General features: G+C 40.0%; 1 protein-coding gene across 1 annotated transcript; it reads left to right on the forward strand.

Moving 5' to 3' along the window:
* The first annotated feature begins 11,759 nt into the window (after positions 1-11,759).
* LOC133962070 (ornithine decarboxylase 1-like) lies at positions 11,760-16,005 on the forward strand. Its single transcript, XM_062397508.1, has 9 exons — positions 11,760-11,901; positions 12,117-12,290; positions 13,554-13,726; positions 13,837-14,053; positions 14,400-14,504; positions 14,652-14,808; positions 15,352-15,479; positions 15,593-15,807; positions 15,885-16,005. The coding sequence occupies exons 1-9, from the start codon at positions 11,800-11,802 to the stop codon at positions 16,003-16,005; spliced, it is 1,392 nt and encodes a 463-aa protein (XP_062253492.1). The 5' UTR covers positions 11,760-11,799.
* The last annotated feature ends 2,645 nt before the right edge of the window (positions 16,006-18,650 follow it).

The following is an 18,650-nucleotide window of genomic DNA, read 5'->3' on the forward strand; positions in this document are numbered from 1 at the left end:
AACAAATTAAGTGGGCCTTGGTTTCGATATTATTTTCTGCACTGTCATCAGTTATTCATCTACCTCAAAACCATCTCTTGAATATTTATAGCTTATTATGTCAGTAAAGGTCTGACTTATAAAACTTATTACAAATGTTAATCTGTTTATCTTCTTAAGAAGGATTCAAATAAATAAAATGTTAACTAGAAAAGTGATTTACTCTGTGTTGGAAAACTATTGAGATGTGTAACTTTACTAAATAATAATGAAAAATAATTTCATTTTACTACGCATTCAATACACCAAAGGACACTTTACAATTTATTATAAATAACACATGAATAATTAGGATGAGAAAAGTCTTTTGACATCTTCAGCAAAATGTATCAAAAGAAAAAGTGTGTGTGAAGCAGCTAACTGCATTCAAAAGCTTTATCTTGATGTTTGTCTTCAATGTTTTAATGGTTGAGGAGCTAATTTACTTCTGACTTATTTAAAGCAGTGCATTATGTAAATGTAGAGTTTTTAAAAAGTACAACATTTGCCAAAGAAATCTATTGTAGAAGCAGATAATCTCTTAACTATTATTAAGAATAGAGTACTTAATTGATGTAGCCGCCAACACTAAATATAGCCATTACAGAGATGTAATTGTTGGGCAAGAGTCCCTACAGAAATAACCATGTGGTAGGATCCACACACAATGGGTCGTAAAAGCGGGGCCTTTGAGCCAAGATGAAGCCAGCTAAAGTCTCCCTCTAAGATCCAGCACGGAGATTGTATCTTCTGGTGTTAACTTAATCCCTGGGGTCTCCCCAGAAACCCCTGCTCTGCTCCTGGCCGCTCCCACTCTCCTTTGACCTCTGACACTCAATTGGCTAAAAGCCAGCATTATCCCATGACCAGCACCTCAAGGAGGCAGGACCTCTCAGGTAGAACAAAACCACTGAGACATCAATAATCGCTGCCATTTTTACCCTGCTCTGAAGACACCACGGGGCCCCTTCGGGGCCTCCCAGCTGTTTTAGTTGCTAAAGGGGGTAACCTTAACTTTTAGTTTATCAGCCATTTTTACCCTGCTCTGAAGACATCACGAGGCCCCTTCGGGGCCTCCCAGCTGTTTTAGTTGCTAAAGGGGGTAACCTTAACTTCTAGTTTATCAGCCATTTTTCCCTGCTCTGAAGACGTCAACAGACCCCTCCGGGTCTTTCCAGATGATTTAGTTGCTAAAGGGGGCAACCAGAGTTATTTTCTTTCATTTCTTTCATTGTCTTTTATCTCAGTCGACGTTTTTATTTTCAAAAGGGCTTTTGCTGTTTTAACTTGAAAAGACCAAACAGGAAATTGCACGCGGAACAATCTCAGACTGTTTCACTTTCCCCACGGACTTTACTTTCTTTTCCCAACAATCTACAAACGGCTTCCACAGCCGTCCCCTGCAGAAGCGCGAGATTCATTCCGCTGAGGAGCACGACCTCCACATCCCTGAAGAAGAAGGACAACGTTCATCCCGTTGAGGAGCAAGCAGAATCCGTTCCTATTCGGCCCAGCCGACGCCGCTGCGACAGAGGAACCAGCGCAACAGAGCTTGAGCGGCCACGATTATTCACTGGACTTCGGAAATATCCGCGCGACACGCGCATGCAACACCGTGAAGGTCACAGTAAGAGGCTTTATTGTCTGGGCAGATGTTAATCTGATACGTAGCGTATTGTTTAATACTTGAATGTATTTGTTTTGTATGAGACCGCAGAGTCTCCAGTGTTTTAGCGGCGATTCGCCACTTCCGGTTTCCGGTTCCGGCCTTGTGCCATAGTTTTAAGCGCCGTGAGCAGCGTCTCCAGCTCATTGTGACCGTTTGAACAACGTTGAAGATACTTTACCGGTCAAACCTCAGCACACAACGCCACTTTGGTGCTGAGTGGTAAAGTAAATATAACTTGTCTCTGACGGTAATTTTAAGAGCTTTGCTCTCTCCTTGTATTCTCTCTCTCTCTCTCTCTCTCTCTCTCTCTCTCTCTCTCTCTCTCTCTCTCTTCTCCTAAACCTGTTTATACACACATCCGATCTGTATTTAGAATACAGTTCAGGTAACATAGTTAAATCTATATTTAGAGAGGCTGGACACATCTGGAAGCCATGCGGCCGAACGCCAAAGTAGAGACAAAGAATTCCCTTTGTCTGAAAATCCCTTTGTGTAATTCAGGTGACGACCACCAGTGTGAGCTCCGGCCACATGGTGTCATTAACATAGACTCCATTTTGAAGAACGCAAGTTAAACCACCATTTTGAGTCTATTATTGCCACGCCTCCTCTCTCACTCTCCTCCCATTCTGGCTCTAAATGCATAACGGCTCCGCCATCTTGTTTTGTAGTCAATTCGCCATTTTGAGAGTTTTTAGGCCTTGGTTCCACGAATCATGATCGGCCGCCATCTTAGATGTGACGTGACTTCGTCATCGCCACGCCCCCCTTCTTTTTCTCTCTCTCTCTCTCTCTCTCTCGCTCTCTCACACACACACACACACAGACACAGAGACACATTGATAGACACAGACAGATACACACACACAGATACACATAGATGAATACATGTGTTTTCTAAATTGTGATAAACGGCTGCTGTTGTTATCTTTGAAATATGGGAGTTTGTTAAAATGATGAATCATTAAATAACACTAACTGTATTTCACATGCACACACATAGACACACACACACAGAGAGACACTTTGACACAGATACACACGCATACCATGACAGACATACATAGGTAGACCGCCGGTTTTACATGTACTTTCTGAATTGTGATAAGTGCTGCTGCTGTGTTTATCTTTGAAATATCGGAGTTTGTTAAAATGATGAAACATTAAATAACACTAACTTTATTTCCCCTTTTTAATAAATGCTTTTGTAATTAAAGTATCTGTAGTCTGTGATTATTTGTGCATATGTATGTGATTGCAGCTGGATTATGATTGCCTGTGCTCGAACTTAGAAGCCTTCACTGTTAATTAAATAATTATTAATATTAAATATTGAGATTATTGATTTGACATTTATCATTATGAGACTGATATTTAAAGATTGAATTGTTGGTCCCTGTAACCAGGGTGGTGCCCTGCGACAATAAGCAATGATTACAGATTTGTATTATTCTTAATTGATAATTTTATTGTTTTCATTAATTATTTTAACTATTATTAATGGATAACCGTATCATTTCTAATTAAATGTGTTACTGTTCTTAATTAATAGCTTTATCATTTTTGATTATTTTTAATAAATAATTGTTAATTTAATAATCATATTTCATGATTATTAATAATAAGCCAACGTCAATTCTACTCCTACTATTGCACAACATAATGGAATTGTAGCTGCAGTGTAACCAGCCTCACTTGAGCAACTCCTTCTTCTTACTATCTGTGGATTGGGCCTCTTGCTCCCCACGCCTTGTGGGCTGTGGAGCAGAGGGTATAAGTAGGCTGCATTCAACAGTGTAGTGTTGGAGACCCAGCGGGCACCCAGCGTAGGAAATCATATCTGGGGAATCGATGGATGAAGGAGGAGCCTAGATGCCAAAAAATAACATGTTCTAATTCAAATATTATTTTGATTTTATTGATGTTTTAGAAGGAAGCTTAAAGGTGCATTCTCAAATGATAGAATATTTTTGTTAAAGGGGAATTTAAGGTGATCTACATTTGGACACCTTAGCCTTAATAGTCAATCTTATGATTAGCATTGTTTATCATTGCTCATGTTATTTTAGCATTTAGTAAAATCAATTTGAAAAAACTATCAGCATGTATAATTTCCAATATATCGATTTTTTTCCCCCGGAGCAAAATGCAGAAAAAGTTGCTTCGGTTAATTAAGAAATTATGATATATATATATGTATATATATATATACATACATCATTCTTAAAAAAAGAGCCACAGATTTTAGAGACCTTATTTAGTTTTGTTCAATGTTTGCAGGACACTTCAGCTATAGTGCAGCTTCAGAGCACATTGTAGGCACAACTTAGGAAGCTATAGAAGAATATCAGATTTTATCGTATGCCTTGCAAAATCATTGAAAAATACACTTTCGCATCCATGTGAAACGTTTTTTTATATTTTACAGCAACAAGATCCAACTGCAGAAATCGGCCCATAGACCTGGTCTTTATCATAGACAGCTCCCGCAGTGTACGTCCGGCTGAGTTTGAGAAGGCCAAGAAATTCTTGGAAGACATGGTGGACAGATTGAGGATCGGGTACGATGCCACCAGAGTTGGCCTCGTCAATTATGCCAGCACAGTGCAGATCGAATTCCTGCTAAAGACGTATTTTGACAAGTTTGCCCTAAAGCAGGCACTGGCCCGAGTCGAGCCCCTCGCCTCAGGCACCATGACAGGCATGGCCATAAAGATTGCTATGGAGAAAGCATTCACTGTTGAGGCAGGGGCCCGGGCCAGTTCCTTGAACATTGCCAAAGTGGCCTTCATAGTGACGGACGGGAGGCCCCGGGACAAGGTGGACAAAGTGTCAGCCGCAGCCCGTACACTGTCTGTGTGTGCATTTCCACCAAAATGGTTTCTACTAACAGTTGCCATGCAGACAGTAATTAGTTTTTTAAATTATTATTAATGCAGTCAGCATTAAAAAGGTACAATAGTTGAAGTGGATGTACTTACCTACCCAAAGAAGAAGACAACTCTCTGATCACTGGTAGACTCTGACTCAGAGCAAAAACCTAAATACAAAAATACTTTAAAATGGTAGAAACCTGAAATGATGCTGCCTGTACTTCTCATAGGAAGCGCGCTGCTCTTTGTACTCTGCGCTGCATTTTATGCCTCATGCCGTGTGCTCCACTCAGTTACCAGAAAACATGCTTAGCTGCTCAGGTTCACGTTCAAGGCTTCTGTCAACATTAATGGCCACTGATCCCGCAAGGTCCGTCTAACTGAGTGGAACATTTTAATTTACGTCATTTTTAAGAAAACATTCCATTGTACAATTAGATATACATTTATAGCCTCTGAATGGATGCAGAACCATTATGTTATCAATCTTCATTATAGACAAAATAGTTAGGATGAGCACAAAGTTTTCGAACTTCTCTCTTTTCAATAAAAATGTTATGAAAAGGTCTGCACACAACGTCTATATTGTAGAACTATATCCACGGCACTATTTAAAATGAAATGAAAGCATATATTCATAGCTTATTGGCTTTCCAGCAGGGAATATTGGTGAGAAGTATGTACATCCCTCATGTCAGTCCATTCAATATGAAGCCTGTTCAAACAGCTAATGAGCCTAGATTAGCACAGACACTGGAAAGAAGAGAGGCAGTACTAACTTGGATCTGTTTGAAGGTAAGAAAAAATCAGCACATTAAAGCTTAGTTAACAAGTCATTTCAAATTTGTGGTATAAACACAAAAACAATAAGATCAGAGGTATTGTGCAAACAGCTGCTTAGTGGGACAAAACAAATTTCCACCATGACTTTCCTGGGACCTGTACCTTTGTTCAGTAATTTTACCTAGGTTAAGATTGGATTTGAAATGGTCATTGTTTACATTTCGCCTACCAACTTTAAAATAACCTGTAAATATGTGCATGAATCCTGTTCTGTATGTAAAAACACCATATATGAGTGGTCTAAAACACCTGCAGCAAATGAAACTATTTACTCAAGTAACAATACAGATACTTACACCTAATTGGCATCTCAGCCACTCATATCCTATTTTTCCTGATTATTGGATTAGGTGCAACACCAATCTTCAAGATTAACACTTAAAACACAGGTACTCAAGAAGCAGACTGCATCCCTTCTCTTCTCCTATTATTTTCTTTTTATGTTTTGTAACTTTTAAAAGGCAAGAAATCTATTTCTGATATTAATAAAATGTTTAACCATACATATGGCATAGATACAAAAGAGATGGGATTGTGATTTCATTGAGCTTTCCTATGGAAACATTTGGAAGTTTTGTATTTTTTAATAAATAAAACATTAGGTGCAGTGTCCAATTGTGGATTTTGTGTGTTTCGTGCAGAAGAGACCACATACAGTCATATCAGTTCTTACACAGGCAATATCGACCTTTGAAAAACTTATGTACAGACTTCACCTAGTGGTTGCAGAAGGAAATTACAGTCCATTACATTACATGTCATTTAGCTGACGCTTTTGTCCAAAGCGACTTACATTTTTAAAACACTAAGCATTTATGAGGGGCAATTTTAGGGGTTCAGTATCTTGCCAAGGACACTTAGGCATGCAGATGGGAAAGAATGGGATTCGAACCTGCAACCTTCTTGTTGCAGAACACCCGCTCTATCCCCTAGGCCACGCTCTCCAGCAGTCCCTGCTTTGTTTAGTAAATTTCACCAACTGGATTACATAAAATAGTAATCAGTTTTAATCTACAAAAGAGCTATTTCTTTTAACTTTAATTTAATCTGTCACATGTTGTCTCTAAACATGGCATCATTGTCATGGACAAAACAGTATAATAGACTGAGAATAAACACTGATAACACAATGTAGTTGTGTAATTAGCAAGTGAAAGTACATATTGAAAAAAGCAATCAAATTAGTACAAATATATAGTATCCCAAAAAACTATAAATTACAATATAATACATATGGAGATATTAATTTAATATATGCCAATACTTTTAACTTCACACAGACGTAGAGAGAAAGTATGAGAAAAAAGGGCAATGGAACAGAATGATTGCAAGGTAAGGATAATATTGTACGGTAAAATACAATTTTTGTACAATGGATATAAATAAAGACAGATACGGTGTTCAGAAGACGATACACTTTTAATCTACGTATAGACTATACACGCTTGTGTTGGTTGTTTGGTCCTTTTCCTTTAAGTGAGGTTGAAGTCACGCAGCTCTGCCCCCTGCTGGGCTATAGTGGCTACTCCTTTTCTAAAATGACCTTAATGTGAATAAGACATTATCTGGATGATGTTTCCATGAATTGCCAATTGAAAATTAAATTTCTAATCCTGTTTAAATGTTACAGACTTTATTATACAGTCTAGTGTTACAGATCATCGTTCGATTATGACGTCAGCAGTTGTAGCGGCCATTCATGTGGAAAAATGAAGTGAAAACCCCAATTGAACAACATGCGTAATGTAACGCAATTAAGACAGTAAGGTCAGAATCCCCCGAATGTCTTTATTGCTTGTTCCGATTTTGAACTTATTCAGGTTAAGGTAATCAGAAAATACCTTTCACATGGCAGTGTCTTATTCAGCCTATTGCCCTGAGAAAACATGGCTTAAACAGAAATGCTACCCACCCCTACCAAGACCGGTCTGGTTCACAAAAAACAATTTACACAAGGCTTCACAAGGTGAGTCCGGCTGGAGGTCTGGCTGGCAGTGGCAAAAGGAAAGACCGCAGGAGCTGTGGGAAGCCGTCCTTTTATCCTGCCAGCTTGGGCTGGAACCAATCAGCTCCCTGGAAACACAGAGAGAGCCACACAACCTCAGGGCTGGAACACCATGAAATCGTAGTCAGTGTGTCTTATTGTTTCAAAGTTCTGTTTTTGCTTGTTCTCCTTTGTTCCACCCCATTTGGTTTGACGATGCAATCGGCCATGGTTGAGACACAAAATATCCAGGACTGGAAGAAATCATTTGAATCTATTTGATTTGTTGCGTATATGTTGCATATTTTGTGAGTTAATAGGGCATTTGATGTGCCCCTTTACTCTCACTTAACAAATCTGCGGCGAAAATACACTAGACAGGGGTGCTACCATCCTGCCCCGGTGATGTCATTTGGTGCCTGGAGTCTGTGCAGTAATGCTCAGTTGAGAGTCTCATTTGTCCATCTTGATGTTTCATCCCGTTTTTAAAGCATCAAATAAGTGATTGGTTGTGCACACAGAATTTAGCCTGGATGCCAGACGAACCTAGCCCCGCCCACAACATTTGAGGTCGGGAAGGTCGGTCTGGCATATGCCCGAACAGAAGCTGTTCGGACCAATCAAATTGTCAGGGCGGGCTTTATACAATGATGGACAGATGATCAACAGAACGTAATCAACCATGTCACCAAAGAGCGCTTGGGCCCCCGGTCTCTTTTTTCTGATGCCTCAGATGCACACGCTTCTTCAGCCTGGTCTCCTTCGTCATCTGTCCATTTTTTAAACACGGGAATGTCGCGTTCCAGCCGTGTTATTAAGTTCTTACAGGACCGACAAATGCGATACGATTTGTTTGATGTGTTGTGGAGTTGTAATCCTAAACAGAGAACTTGTTCTACGTGCATTCACCTTTACGCCGGGTTCACACCGGACGCTGAAGCAACGCGTAAGCACAGCGCCAAGCCTTAAATAACAGCTGGTTCCAATCCACTCCCATGTTCAATCTTTGTGCGGGTCACACCGGAAGATGAATCGTTTTAGCATCGAGTCTATTTTTTGCGCTTGACTTTGTCTGTGACATTGCGCCCCCCTGGAGAGTGTCCGTGCCCCCCACTTTGAGAACCACTGATATAAATGATCAAATATGCATCCAATACTTTGAATTCCTCTTCTGTTGTCCTTTTGATTTTACCAATTTTACCAATGACATTATTAAATGTCCCCCTTTGCCCATCCACTACAGCCACACAAGCAGTCATAAAGATAAAAAGAGAGAGGGGGGGGGGGGGGGGGTACGTATTCTCCACATAGGCTTGAGTGGAGAATACGTAATTTACCCTCGACACCCGACATTTAAAGGTGCAAACAGCGGAGAAGTTCTTCAACATGGATGACATTAAATTAATAATTGAAGTGGAGAAGTACAGTGAGTTGTATGATCTTCGGAGCATGTTGTATAAAGACAACACCAAAAAAGACAAATGGTGGGACGCTGCTGCTTAATGTTGGAGCAACAAGTAAGTATATGAATTATATTACTGGATCAACGGGTGATATTATTAGCGCTGCCCGGCGCTGCAGCGTCGCTTCATGTCCGGTGTGAACAGCCAAGCGCCGGCGCTATGGACTAGCGCAGCGTGGCGCGTTGGCGTCGCCTCCGGTGTGAACCCAGCGTAGTAGTCCCTCTCAAAAATGCTGATCGTGTTGGTAAGTTCTCCGTGTATCCTTAAATTATTTTTAAGGATCACCGGCAAAAATTGTTTTTACTGATCCTCTTCTTCTACTTCTTCCAGCGTGCGTGCAGTTGAGTTCTGTTGACAACAACTATGCGTCGCTTAACATACGTCACATACTTGTGCTCTGATTGGTTGTAGGTCTATCCAATTGAACGAAGAGGCTTTTTTTTTCCTGGTTCGGTTGAAACACGCCCCATAATCACAGCCCAATGGAGATATCAGATACTCATATTCTGACTAGAATATGTATGACAACGTCAGGCTACACAGAATTAACATCTGCGTCGTAAAGACATGCTTGGCCGATGCTTTGAAGACAACACTAATTTGTGCTTATACTGTTGCTTTGTTTTTATTTAAACAGTTTGATGATTTTTCAAAAATATGTTTATTGAAACATAGTATATCCATCGACTGAGCCTGCTTTCCTTCAATGTGCACAGCAAATGACTGCTGACAATCCTGTGTCTCTGTTCAAGATCTATAAGGCTCATCGGGTTTCGAATCTGGGACTCCCTTGTAGTAGGCGGTTTGCCTACCACTGTGCTACGAGTGATGATGACTCAGAAGGAGAGACAGAGAGAAAAGAGTTGTTGGTAAGGAATCAAAAAAGGTTTCTTTACTTGAATAAAGCAGAGCATTCCATAAGATTTGACAGCAACTCCAAAAATACTTCCAGACAACTAAAAACACAGTCTGGGCAAATTTACAAAGTAACTAAGGGTGTCCAAAAAACAGGTAACAAAAGATCTCAAGAACAAAAAAGGATTAACAGAGGTATAGCATCTAAGCAGCGGTTCTCTGAGCAACTCAGGTTGCTTAACTTAGGGTGTCAAGTACCAAGACTCGGCAAACACAAAGAAACTCAGGTGGCTTTAAAAGACTGGCAAATAAGGCACAGGGGAACACAATGAAAACAATCAAGACAACACACATGTGACAGAAATCACCGGAACGCTGAGGATCCCACATGGTCATTCAGGGTACCGCAGTCAAAACACCCTGACGAGATCACCAAGAATTTCATTGATTACCAGATGAAAAGAAACAGACTAGCTGAGTTGGTAAAAGTTCAAAGTTACAGTGGCCTCACCAAACATATCCTCGCCCTTTATTGTGGTATCTTAAGACCACCTTGAAATACTTTCAACTTTTGATCAGTTCTCTCTTTGACTCAAAGATTAACCAATTTGAATTTAGTTGTAAAGTGTATAGGTCATAGTGACATTTATGAATCTGGAAAACAAATGTATCAAGATGGAAACTGCACTGCGAAGTGGAGGCATACAGACACAGTACGGTAATTCTAGTTTCTAAATAATTTGGTAGGTCCAACATAAACCTGAAATTTCAGTCTTTCTATTAAATGAAAAAGGAAGTAAATTATAAATTTATTTGGAGCAACATTAGCTGTAGCACAAGACAAGCTTTTATTGTGTGGACTTTTTTGCCCTTACTAGATTACAGCTGTAAACCATTCTGTCCCGGACAATTATTTCCCTGTTGCCTCTGGTGTTAAGATCATCGCTGAGCCAGGACACTTTTATTCATCTTCTGCTTTCACACTGGTTGTCAACATCATTGCCCAGAAGGTCATAATGGACTCAACTTCTGATGGTAAAAGCTAATTTAAAAAAACATTCTAAACATCATTTGCCTGATGTTGCAAAGTATTATCACAAAATAGACTGCTTGGGATAACAGATTCAATTCATGAAAAAAAGATTTCTCTATTTACCAGTGGGGTTACTGTTAGTTATAAAAAGTATATTCTGAAATCAAGTTCTTCCAGCAGTAATAAAATGATTTATGCCTTCTTTACAGAGGAATACAAAGAGAACAATGACAGGACTATGATGTAGTGGGACCCTGCTCTTGTTTCATTCTTTTATTTTATCTTGTAGTTAATGTTTTAATGTTTTCAACTTGTTGAAGGCATTAAATAGTGAAGTAATCAATATGTGTTACACAAATATGTCCTTTAAGAAATCTGTCAGTGCAGGTTGTGTGAACATAGCTGGGTGTGTCATTGTGAGGTTAGTGGCACAGAGAGATGGACGTTTGCAGTATGTATTTGACATATGAAGCCAATCTCCTGTACTTAATCCTTCAGATTATTTTCTTTGCCTCGCCTCCCAGCACTGCGTTCTTAAGACGTGTTTAACTTCCATGAAGAAGCACTTCAGCCAAAACTTCAGGGTGAAGTTAGACTTTAGAATCATCCTTTCAGTTATAGGGCGTCTATATTAGTCCACAAACCTTTACTGAAACAGACGGACTGACCTACATAACTTTCACCTGACATCCTAGAAAGTGGTAAGTGACGTTTATCTTTTACAAAATGAAATATTTCACAATATTGGGTAATTTAGTCTTAGTTTTTCATGCATGATATACAATATTCCTTTTAGTATTAATCAAATACTTTTATGTGCAGGGATTTCAGGTTCTAAGTTAGGATATTGCGACAACTGAATAAACCCGTCCAACCAGAAATTATAAGACAAAACTACACCAGTTTTTTGCATATTTTTACTCGTGCTGGTTGCACTAAGTATTTATTTGGGTGGAAGTTACAGTGTCACTATAAATAGTCGTAAAACGCCAAAGTAATTTAGATATTTCTCTGCCTCTCTCTTATAGTTTACTAATGAGAAATCAAAAGGACTTGGGACCATGAACAGTGCTTCTTCCCCTGAGTTTGAGTTCTCCTTCATGGAGGACGGTTTCTCTTTCCGCGATACTGTTGAGCAGAAGATCAATGACTCATCTAGGACGGTAAGGGTCCGGGGCTGGTTTTGTTTAGCAGACACACAAACGACCCCATTTGTTAAGTGATTGGTGCAAACAGGATGGTGTAGTTGTTGGGTTTCAGGTATTGTGTAGTCTGAATTTTCTCATGTGGCTCTCAAGTCCTTGATGATACAAATAATTGTGAATATTGTTAAATTACAAATGTAAATATTTAATGCATGTGTCCCTTTCATGCACAGGATGATAGAGATGCCTTCTATGTGTGTGACTTGGGGGATGTGCTTAAGAAACATCTGCGCTGGATGAGGGCCCTGCCTCTTGTCACTCCTTTCTATGCTGTCAAATGCAATGACAGTCGGGCAGTCTTAAAAACACTGGCGTCCCTGGGAACTGGATTTGACTGTGCAAGCAAGGTGTGTTGACCCCATCCCATTTCACATTCTCCAGTCTATTGCTCCTGACCGTCTTCCTTTTTCACTCATCTTATCAACACTTCCCTGTCAATTGGCTGTTTCCCTAAGTCTCTGAAGGAGGCAAGAGTTAACCCTCTCCTGAAGAAAGCCACCCTCAACCCGTCTGAAGTAAACAACTACAGACATGTCTCTCCTCTTCTCTTTCTTGCCAAAATTCTCGAGCGAGACATCTTTAATCAACCCTCCTTCTATCTCCACCACAATAGCCTTCTTGACCCTCTCCAGTCTGGTTTTAAGCCAGGCCACTCAACTGAGACTGCCATCCTTGCTATCTCTGAGGAACTTCAGACTGCTAGAGTAGCCTCTCTCTCCCGTCTGTCCTTATCCTTCCAGACCTTTCTGCTGCATTTCACACAGTGAACCACCAGATTCTTATTTCCTCCCTTCAGGACCTGGGTGTCTCAGGCTCTCCTCGCTCCCTGTTCTCTTCCTACCTCAACGACCGCACTTACCGGGTAACTTGGAGAGGATCGGTGTCTGAACCTTTTCCTCTCTGGGGTCCCTCAAGGTTCCGTCCTGGGTCCCGACCTCTTATCTCTGTACACCAACTCTCTCGGCTCTGTCATTCACTCAGATGGCTTTTCCGACCACAGCTATCGCTGATGACATCCAACTAATCCTCTCTTTCCCCTATCTGAAACATAAGTAGCAGCAGGAATCTCAGCCTGTCTGACTAACATCTCTCAGTGGATGTCCGCACAACACCTGAAAATTAACCTTGATTTTACTGAACTACACTTCCTTCCGGGGAAAGGCTCTCCCACTGAAAACCTTACTATAACTTTTGACATCTCTGTGTTAGCCCCCACCTAGACTGCTAGGAACCTGGATCTGACACTCAACAGTCAACCCTCCCTCACTGCCAACATTACTGCAACAACATGTTTCTGTAGATACATGCTGCACAACATCCGGAGAATACGCCACCTTCTCACTCAGAAGGCAGAGCAGGTTCTGGTCCAGGCTCTGGTCATCTCACGCCTAGAGTATTGCATGTCCCTCCTGGCAGGTCTACTCCCTCCTGGCAGGTCCACTCCGCTCGTCATCTGCCAATAGGATTGTTGCTCCCTCACTGCGAGCTAAACACTCACAAAATCAAATAAAATGAAATGTAATGTAATGTGTGTTTACGATAATCATAAAGGAAATGGTTTTGACGGTTTGTGCTTTTCTTTTTTTACTGTTGTTTATATTCCACTTTAGACAGAGCTTGAGCTGGTTCTGTCTCTGGGAGTGGATCCAAGCAGAATTATCTATGCCAACGCCTGTAAGCAAATTTCTCATATCAAATATGCATCTGCCCATGGGGTCCAGATGATGTCCTTTGATAGCGAAGTGGAACTCATGAAAGTGGCCTGTTTTCATGACAATGCCAAGTAAGACTCTTTATCATCTGATCTTACAAGGCTTTTGTATTTTATTTGTATCTAACTTCCTTCTCTGAATCTTTATTCTTTTGAATAACTTGATTTTGTTGTATGCCCAGGCTGGTGCTGCGTATTGCCACAGATGACTCAAAGGCAGTGTGTCGTGTGAGTGTGAAGTTTGGGGCCCCGCTTAAATCTTGTCGAGGTCTTCTGGAGCGGGCTAAAGAACTGGGACTGAACGTCATTGGTGTCAGCTTCCATGTTGGTAGTGGCTGTACTGATCCAAAGACCTACACGGAGGCCATCGCTGATGCTCACTGTGTTTTCCATATGGGCGTGAGTTGTCACATATTGTAAGGGAAAATTCAACTGACCAGGAGTCTCACTGCTGTTACCTCGACAAACAGGGAACTTGCTACAGCGGACAGACACAGCAGACAGACAAAGATGATGATTTCATGTCTTTTTTCAAATTACGTTTTATAAAGCACCTCTTTGTATTAGTTCTGGCTTTTTTGTACTTGCGGCCAGTTGTTCCATTTTGAGCACCCGTGCTTGTTGTGTAAATTCTGCAGACTCAAATTCTTCAAATCGCAAGATGATTTTCCATCACAATGTACTGCCGATTTTATGAGGGTTTTCTTCCACCAAAACAATAAGGACTGAATCTTGTTCCCTCTAGGATGAGTTCGGCTTCAACATGGATCTCTTGGACATTGGTGGTGGTTTCCCTGGTTGTGATGACGGTGGACATACATTTGAAGAGGAAAGATGCTGTCTAAATTTTGTTCTAATTTAATTAGGTGGTCCATTATAGCCTCAGAATATAACACATGATTTTGGACTAAATATGTTAGTACTAGCACTAGAGTTTTAGTACTCACACGAGTTTTTACAGTCTTGTTTATGTGTCAACCCTTTTTGCCCTTTCTAGATCAAGGATGTAATCCACTCTGCCCTGGACAAGTATTTCCCTGCTGACTCTGGGGTAAAGCTAATCGCTGAGCCAGGACGCTTTTATGTAGCTTCTGCTTTCACACTGGTTGTCAACATCATTGCCAAGAAGGTCATCATAGACTCAACCTCTGATGGTAACATCTGATTTAGAAAACATTACTAAATATTTGCATGTTCAAAATGGACCTATCGGACGGTGCATAGCATTGTCACAAAGAAATAGACTGTAGGGAGTATGGGCTCTATTTAAATTTCTCTTTTTGTAAATTATAATAATTTGATTGGATTACCAATAGTCGAAATTGTGCAACAGACGGAAAGACACTAAAGCTAATTTCTGTCATGCATTAAACTCTGCGACTCCCTGTATTTATTCCGATGGAGGTGAACGTTCTATCCTTCGCCATTAAACACTTCAGCACTGTTTACAAACCCACTTCTTTACAGCATTTTACAAGAATGATGAGAGCCCCTCCTCTGAAAGTCATTATCATGCATATTCACCATGAAACAGGAAGCTGTATTGTATGTGCCTAGCATGCCTAGCATGGATTTTGACCCACACCTCAGATGTTTTATGATGATGGCATGGCATCTGCATCACCCCTGATGTGCATAAAGGTGGGAGGACCCGTAGGTACTGCTTGCAGCTTTAATTATTTATTCTTTCTTCACAGAGAAAGATGAAGGGGCCAAAGAAAAACCCAAAGACAAGACTATGATGTACTATGTCAATGATGGAACGTTTGGATCTTTCTTGGTTTCAGCCGTGACCTTTTCTACAAATTTACCAACACTGTATAAGGTGATGGAAAACCATGGATGTAAATTGCATTCATCCTAGATATTAGTCAAAGAAACTAATTGCAAAGATGAATGTCTTCTCTCTTTCTCCTCCCCACCTCTTACGACTTACAGAAGCCAAAGCCAGATGAGATCTTATACCTCTGCAGTATCTGGGGCCCAACTTGTGCTGGTGATGATCGCATTGTTGAGCAGTGTTACCTGCCTGACCTGCAGGTGGGCGACTGGCTGGTCTTTGAAAACATGGGTGCCTACACCGTGGCTGCCTCCTCCACCTTCAATGGTTTCCAAAGACCTGGCCTTCACTATGTCGTGTCCCGTCCTGATTGGTGAGTGATTTTACTGCAGCAATATGTGGTCGAAAGTGGGTAAAAAATCTAACTTTTATCTGCTTTGTCTTCTCCAGGCAACACATCCAGCAGATTAGCAGGGGATGTCAGAAGGAGTTTCACCTGTTTGGAGAATCAGCCTATGATGCAACTAAGTTACATTCCTGGCTGGTAACTCACAAGGCGGTTAACTATTAAAATACAGGGAATCGAACAACAGATTGTACCCATTCCCTTTTTTATTTAATTTTTATTTTGTCTAAACATGCAGCATTCAAGAAATTGACACAGGATTCATATCTATTTAACCACACATTTGATACATAAGATATGTTAACGATTGTATTGCTAATTGATTTATTTTTCCTGTGGTAACTTTAAGAAGTATTGTATTCTTTTAATAAATAAAACAGTAGGTGGAGTGCCAGTTATGTTTTGAAAAAGTAGGACCACCTCATTTAAGTACTTAATAGGCGCTATCGACCTTTTGAAAGCTGTTCACAGAATCTTTCAATGTCATATTCAGTGGTTGGAGAGGGAAATTATTCTCTTATCTATTTACTACAGTTTCCCAGGGTCTAAATATCAGTAAGGTTCAGTGTTTTATAACTGAAATAGTATGATTATAATTGCTGTTGTAAAGGATGCATTTTGGTACAATAAGTTATGGTATGTTAGTAACTCCTACTGGTGTGAAAACCAATGTTCCTTCAATAAAACTGAACAATTATTGTCTTGAACTGCTCTCTCTGTGTACGTTATTGACTTTGCAATATCCAAGTCAGTAACAGTATCGTAATGGAAGGTAGTGTCAGGTGTAGTCAGTGTAGGTGATGATGAAAGCCTTTCCCTAGCCCAAGGGGTATTCCATTAAATTAAAAAAGGGTGCAGTGAGAGATAATTTCCTGAAGCAAAGATCCGAAACATCTAAATGGCTAACATGCATTATGAGTCAGTGCAATATATTTTCAAGTGTCCAAATTGTATCATCGTCTGTTTGAAGTAAAACAAACTGATTCAATAGTACGTAGTCAACAACGTTTATTATCAATTTCCACATTGAACTGGAAGGTACTTTATAAAATAAGTGTTATTTTCTGGTTTCAAGTAAAAATAAGGTTTGCATTAATAATAAAATAAAGCGCTTTTGAAAAAGGCATCTTAAAATGAGGTGCTTAATTTTCGATGTAAGACAGATTTAAAGGTGTAGTTTATTTAAACTGGATCAACAGGGATCGAACCACCATTCTTCTTATGACTGGAGGACCCGCTCTACCCCCTGAGCCACAACTGCACATAAATGTGTAAATAATAAAGAATTTGAATAGCAGGGCTTATAGACATTTGGATGACACCACAGGAGCAGGATGGAGGCATTTTCAGTTTTTTTTCCTGATGTTTTTTTTACATTTGAAGGAGTTGCTTTAATGCATCGGTTCCCAAACTGGGGTACATGTACCCCCAGGGGTAAGCGAAGTGGTTCAGGGGGTACGCGGGGAGATCATTTTATTTGCGTTTTCAAAGTGAAAAAGGCCATTACATTTTCAAACTGAGCCATAAATAATCATGCAATATTAAATAGTCTGAATAGCCAAGTCGCATTGCCAAAAATACTGATGCATATCCATATTCAGCGAAATAATTACACTGCCAAAAATAGTTACAGGTAGGTTAGTGACCATTAGTCAAAACTAGGGATGGGCATAATTAATCAACGATCGATTAATTGATCATTAAGGATTTAGTCTATGACATTATTTTGGCATCCTCTCAAGCACATCCGTCTCATTAACCTGAGCTGAACTCCGCTCCGGCCTTGCCCCCCTTTTCAAATTTAATCCACACTTCTGCACACTGTTTAGTTTATTTATGTCATTAGTTAAACATTGTTTTATTCCAGCATTTGACGCTGAGTATCTAGATTTTCATCTGTTTTGCCTTGTTTGAGTTAAATAGTTATTCCCGTTAAACACCTGAGTGAGTTAGTTCGACCTCCTTGTTTGTTTGTCATTTCCCTTTATCCACTTCCATCCGAGTCCTGAAATCCCTGACAATTTCACAGTTTCAAGTGTTATAAGCTATATATGTGCGCGGGCGGGGGGGGTACGTAGCTGGAGATTGAATGTCTGAAGAGGTACGGGACTGTAAAAAGTTTGAGAACCACTGCTTTAATGTATTGAATTTGGCTGCAACTCTGTTTACCTGTTTACATTCAGGATGGTGAAAAATGAACACTATATATATACACACAAACACAAACATATAACTTCCCTTTGTGACAAGTAAAACAGGACCATTTGCATTGTCAGACAGAGTCTGTAACTTGATACACTTACAAATGTCGTAAAACACCTGATTTACATGAAAACAACCAGGTGATTTGAATTGTTCACAGAAGAAAATCTTTTTTTCCGATCTTCCATATTCAGCCGATAAACTTTTTGGGACAAAGTAGCTTTCTTTGTTTCATTTTCATTTTGAGTCACGAAATGTCCCCTCTATTCCGACCAGTGACCTCTGAAACACATGCAGTTTGCACTACAGGCCACGAGAGGGCAGCATACTACAAAGTAACTGCAGTCACATTTTATTAAAAAAATATAAATTGTTTTCGTAGAGGGAACTACATGTCATTTATTCACTCAAAATAGAGATACTGCTGTTGATACATAATTATTTACCTAAAAAAATCTTCATAAAAGGTTAATAAATTAGGTCAGAAGTCCTAAATTAGACGAGAAGTTTGAGAACTGAGCAAAATAAATGTGATATGGTAAAAAATGCCAGAACAAATTAAGTGGGCCTTGGTTTTGATATTATTTTCTGCACTGTCATCAGTTATT

Source organism: Platichthys flesus, chromosome 10, assembly GCF_949316205.1.
Source record: "Platichthys flesus chromosome 10, fPlaFle2.1, whole genome shotgun sequence".
Lineage (NCBI taxonomy): Eukaryota > Metazoa > Chordata > Actinopteri > Pleuronectiformes > Pleuronectidae > Platichthys > Platichthys flesus.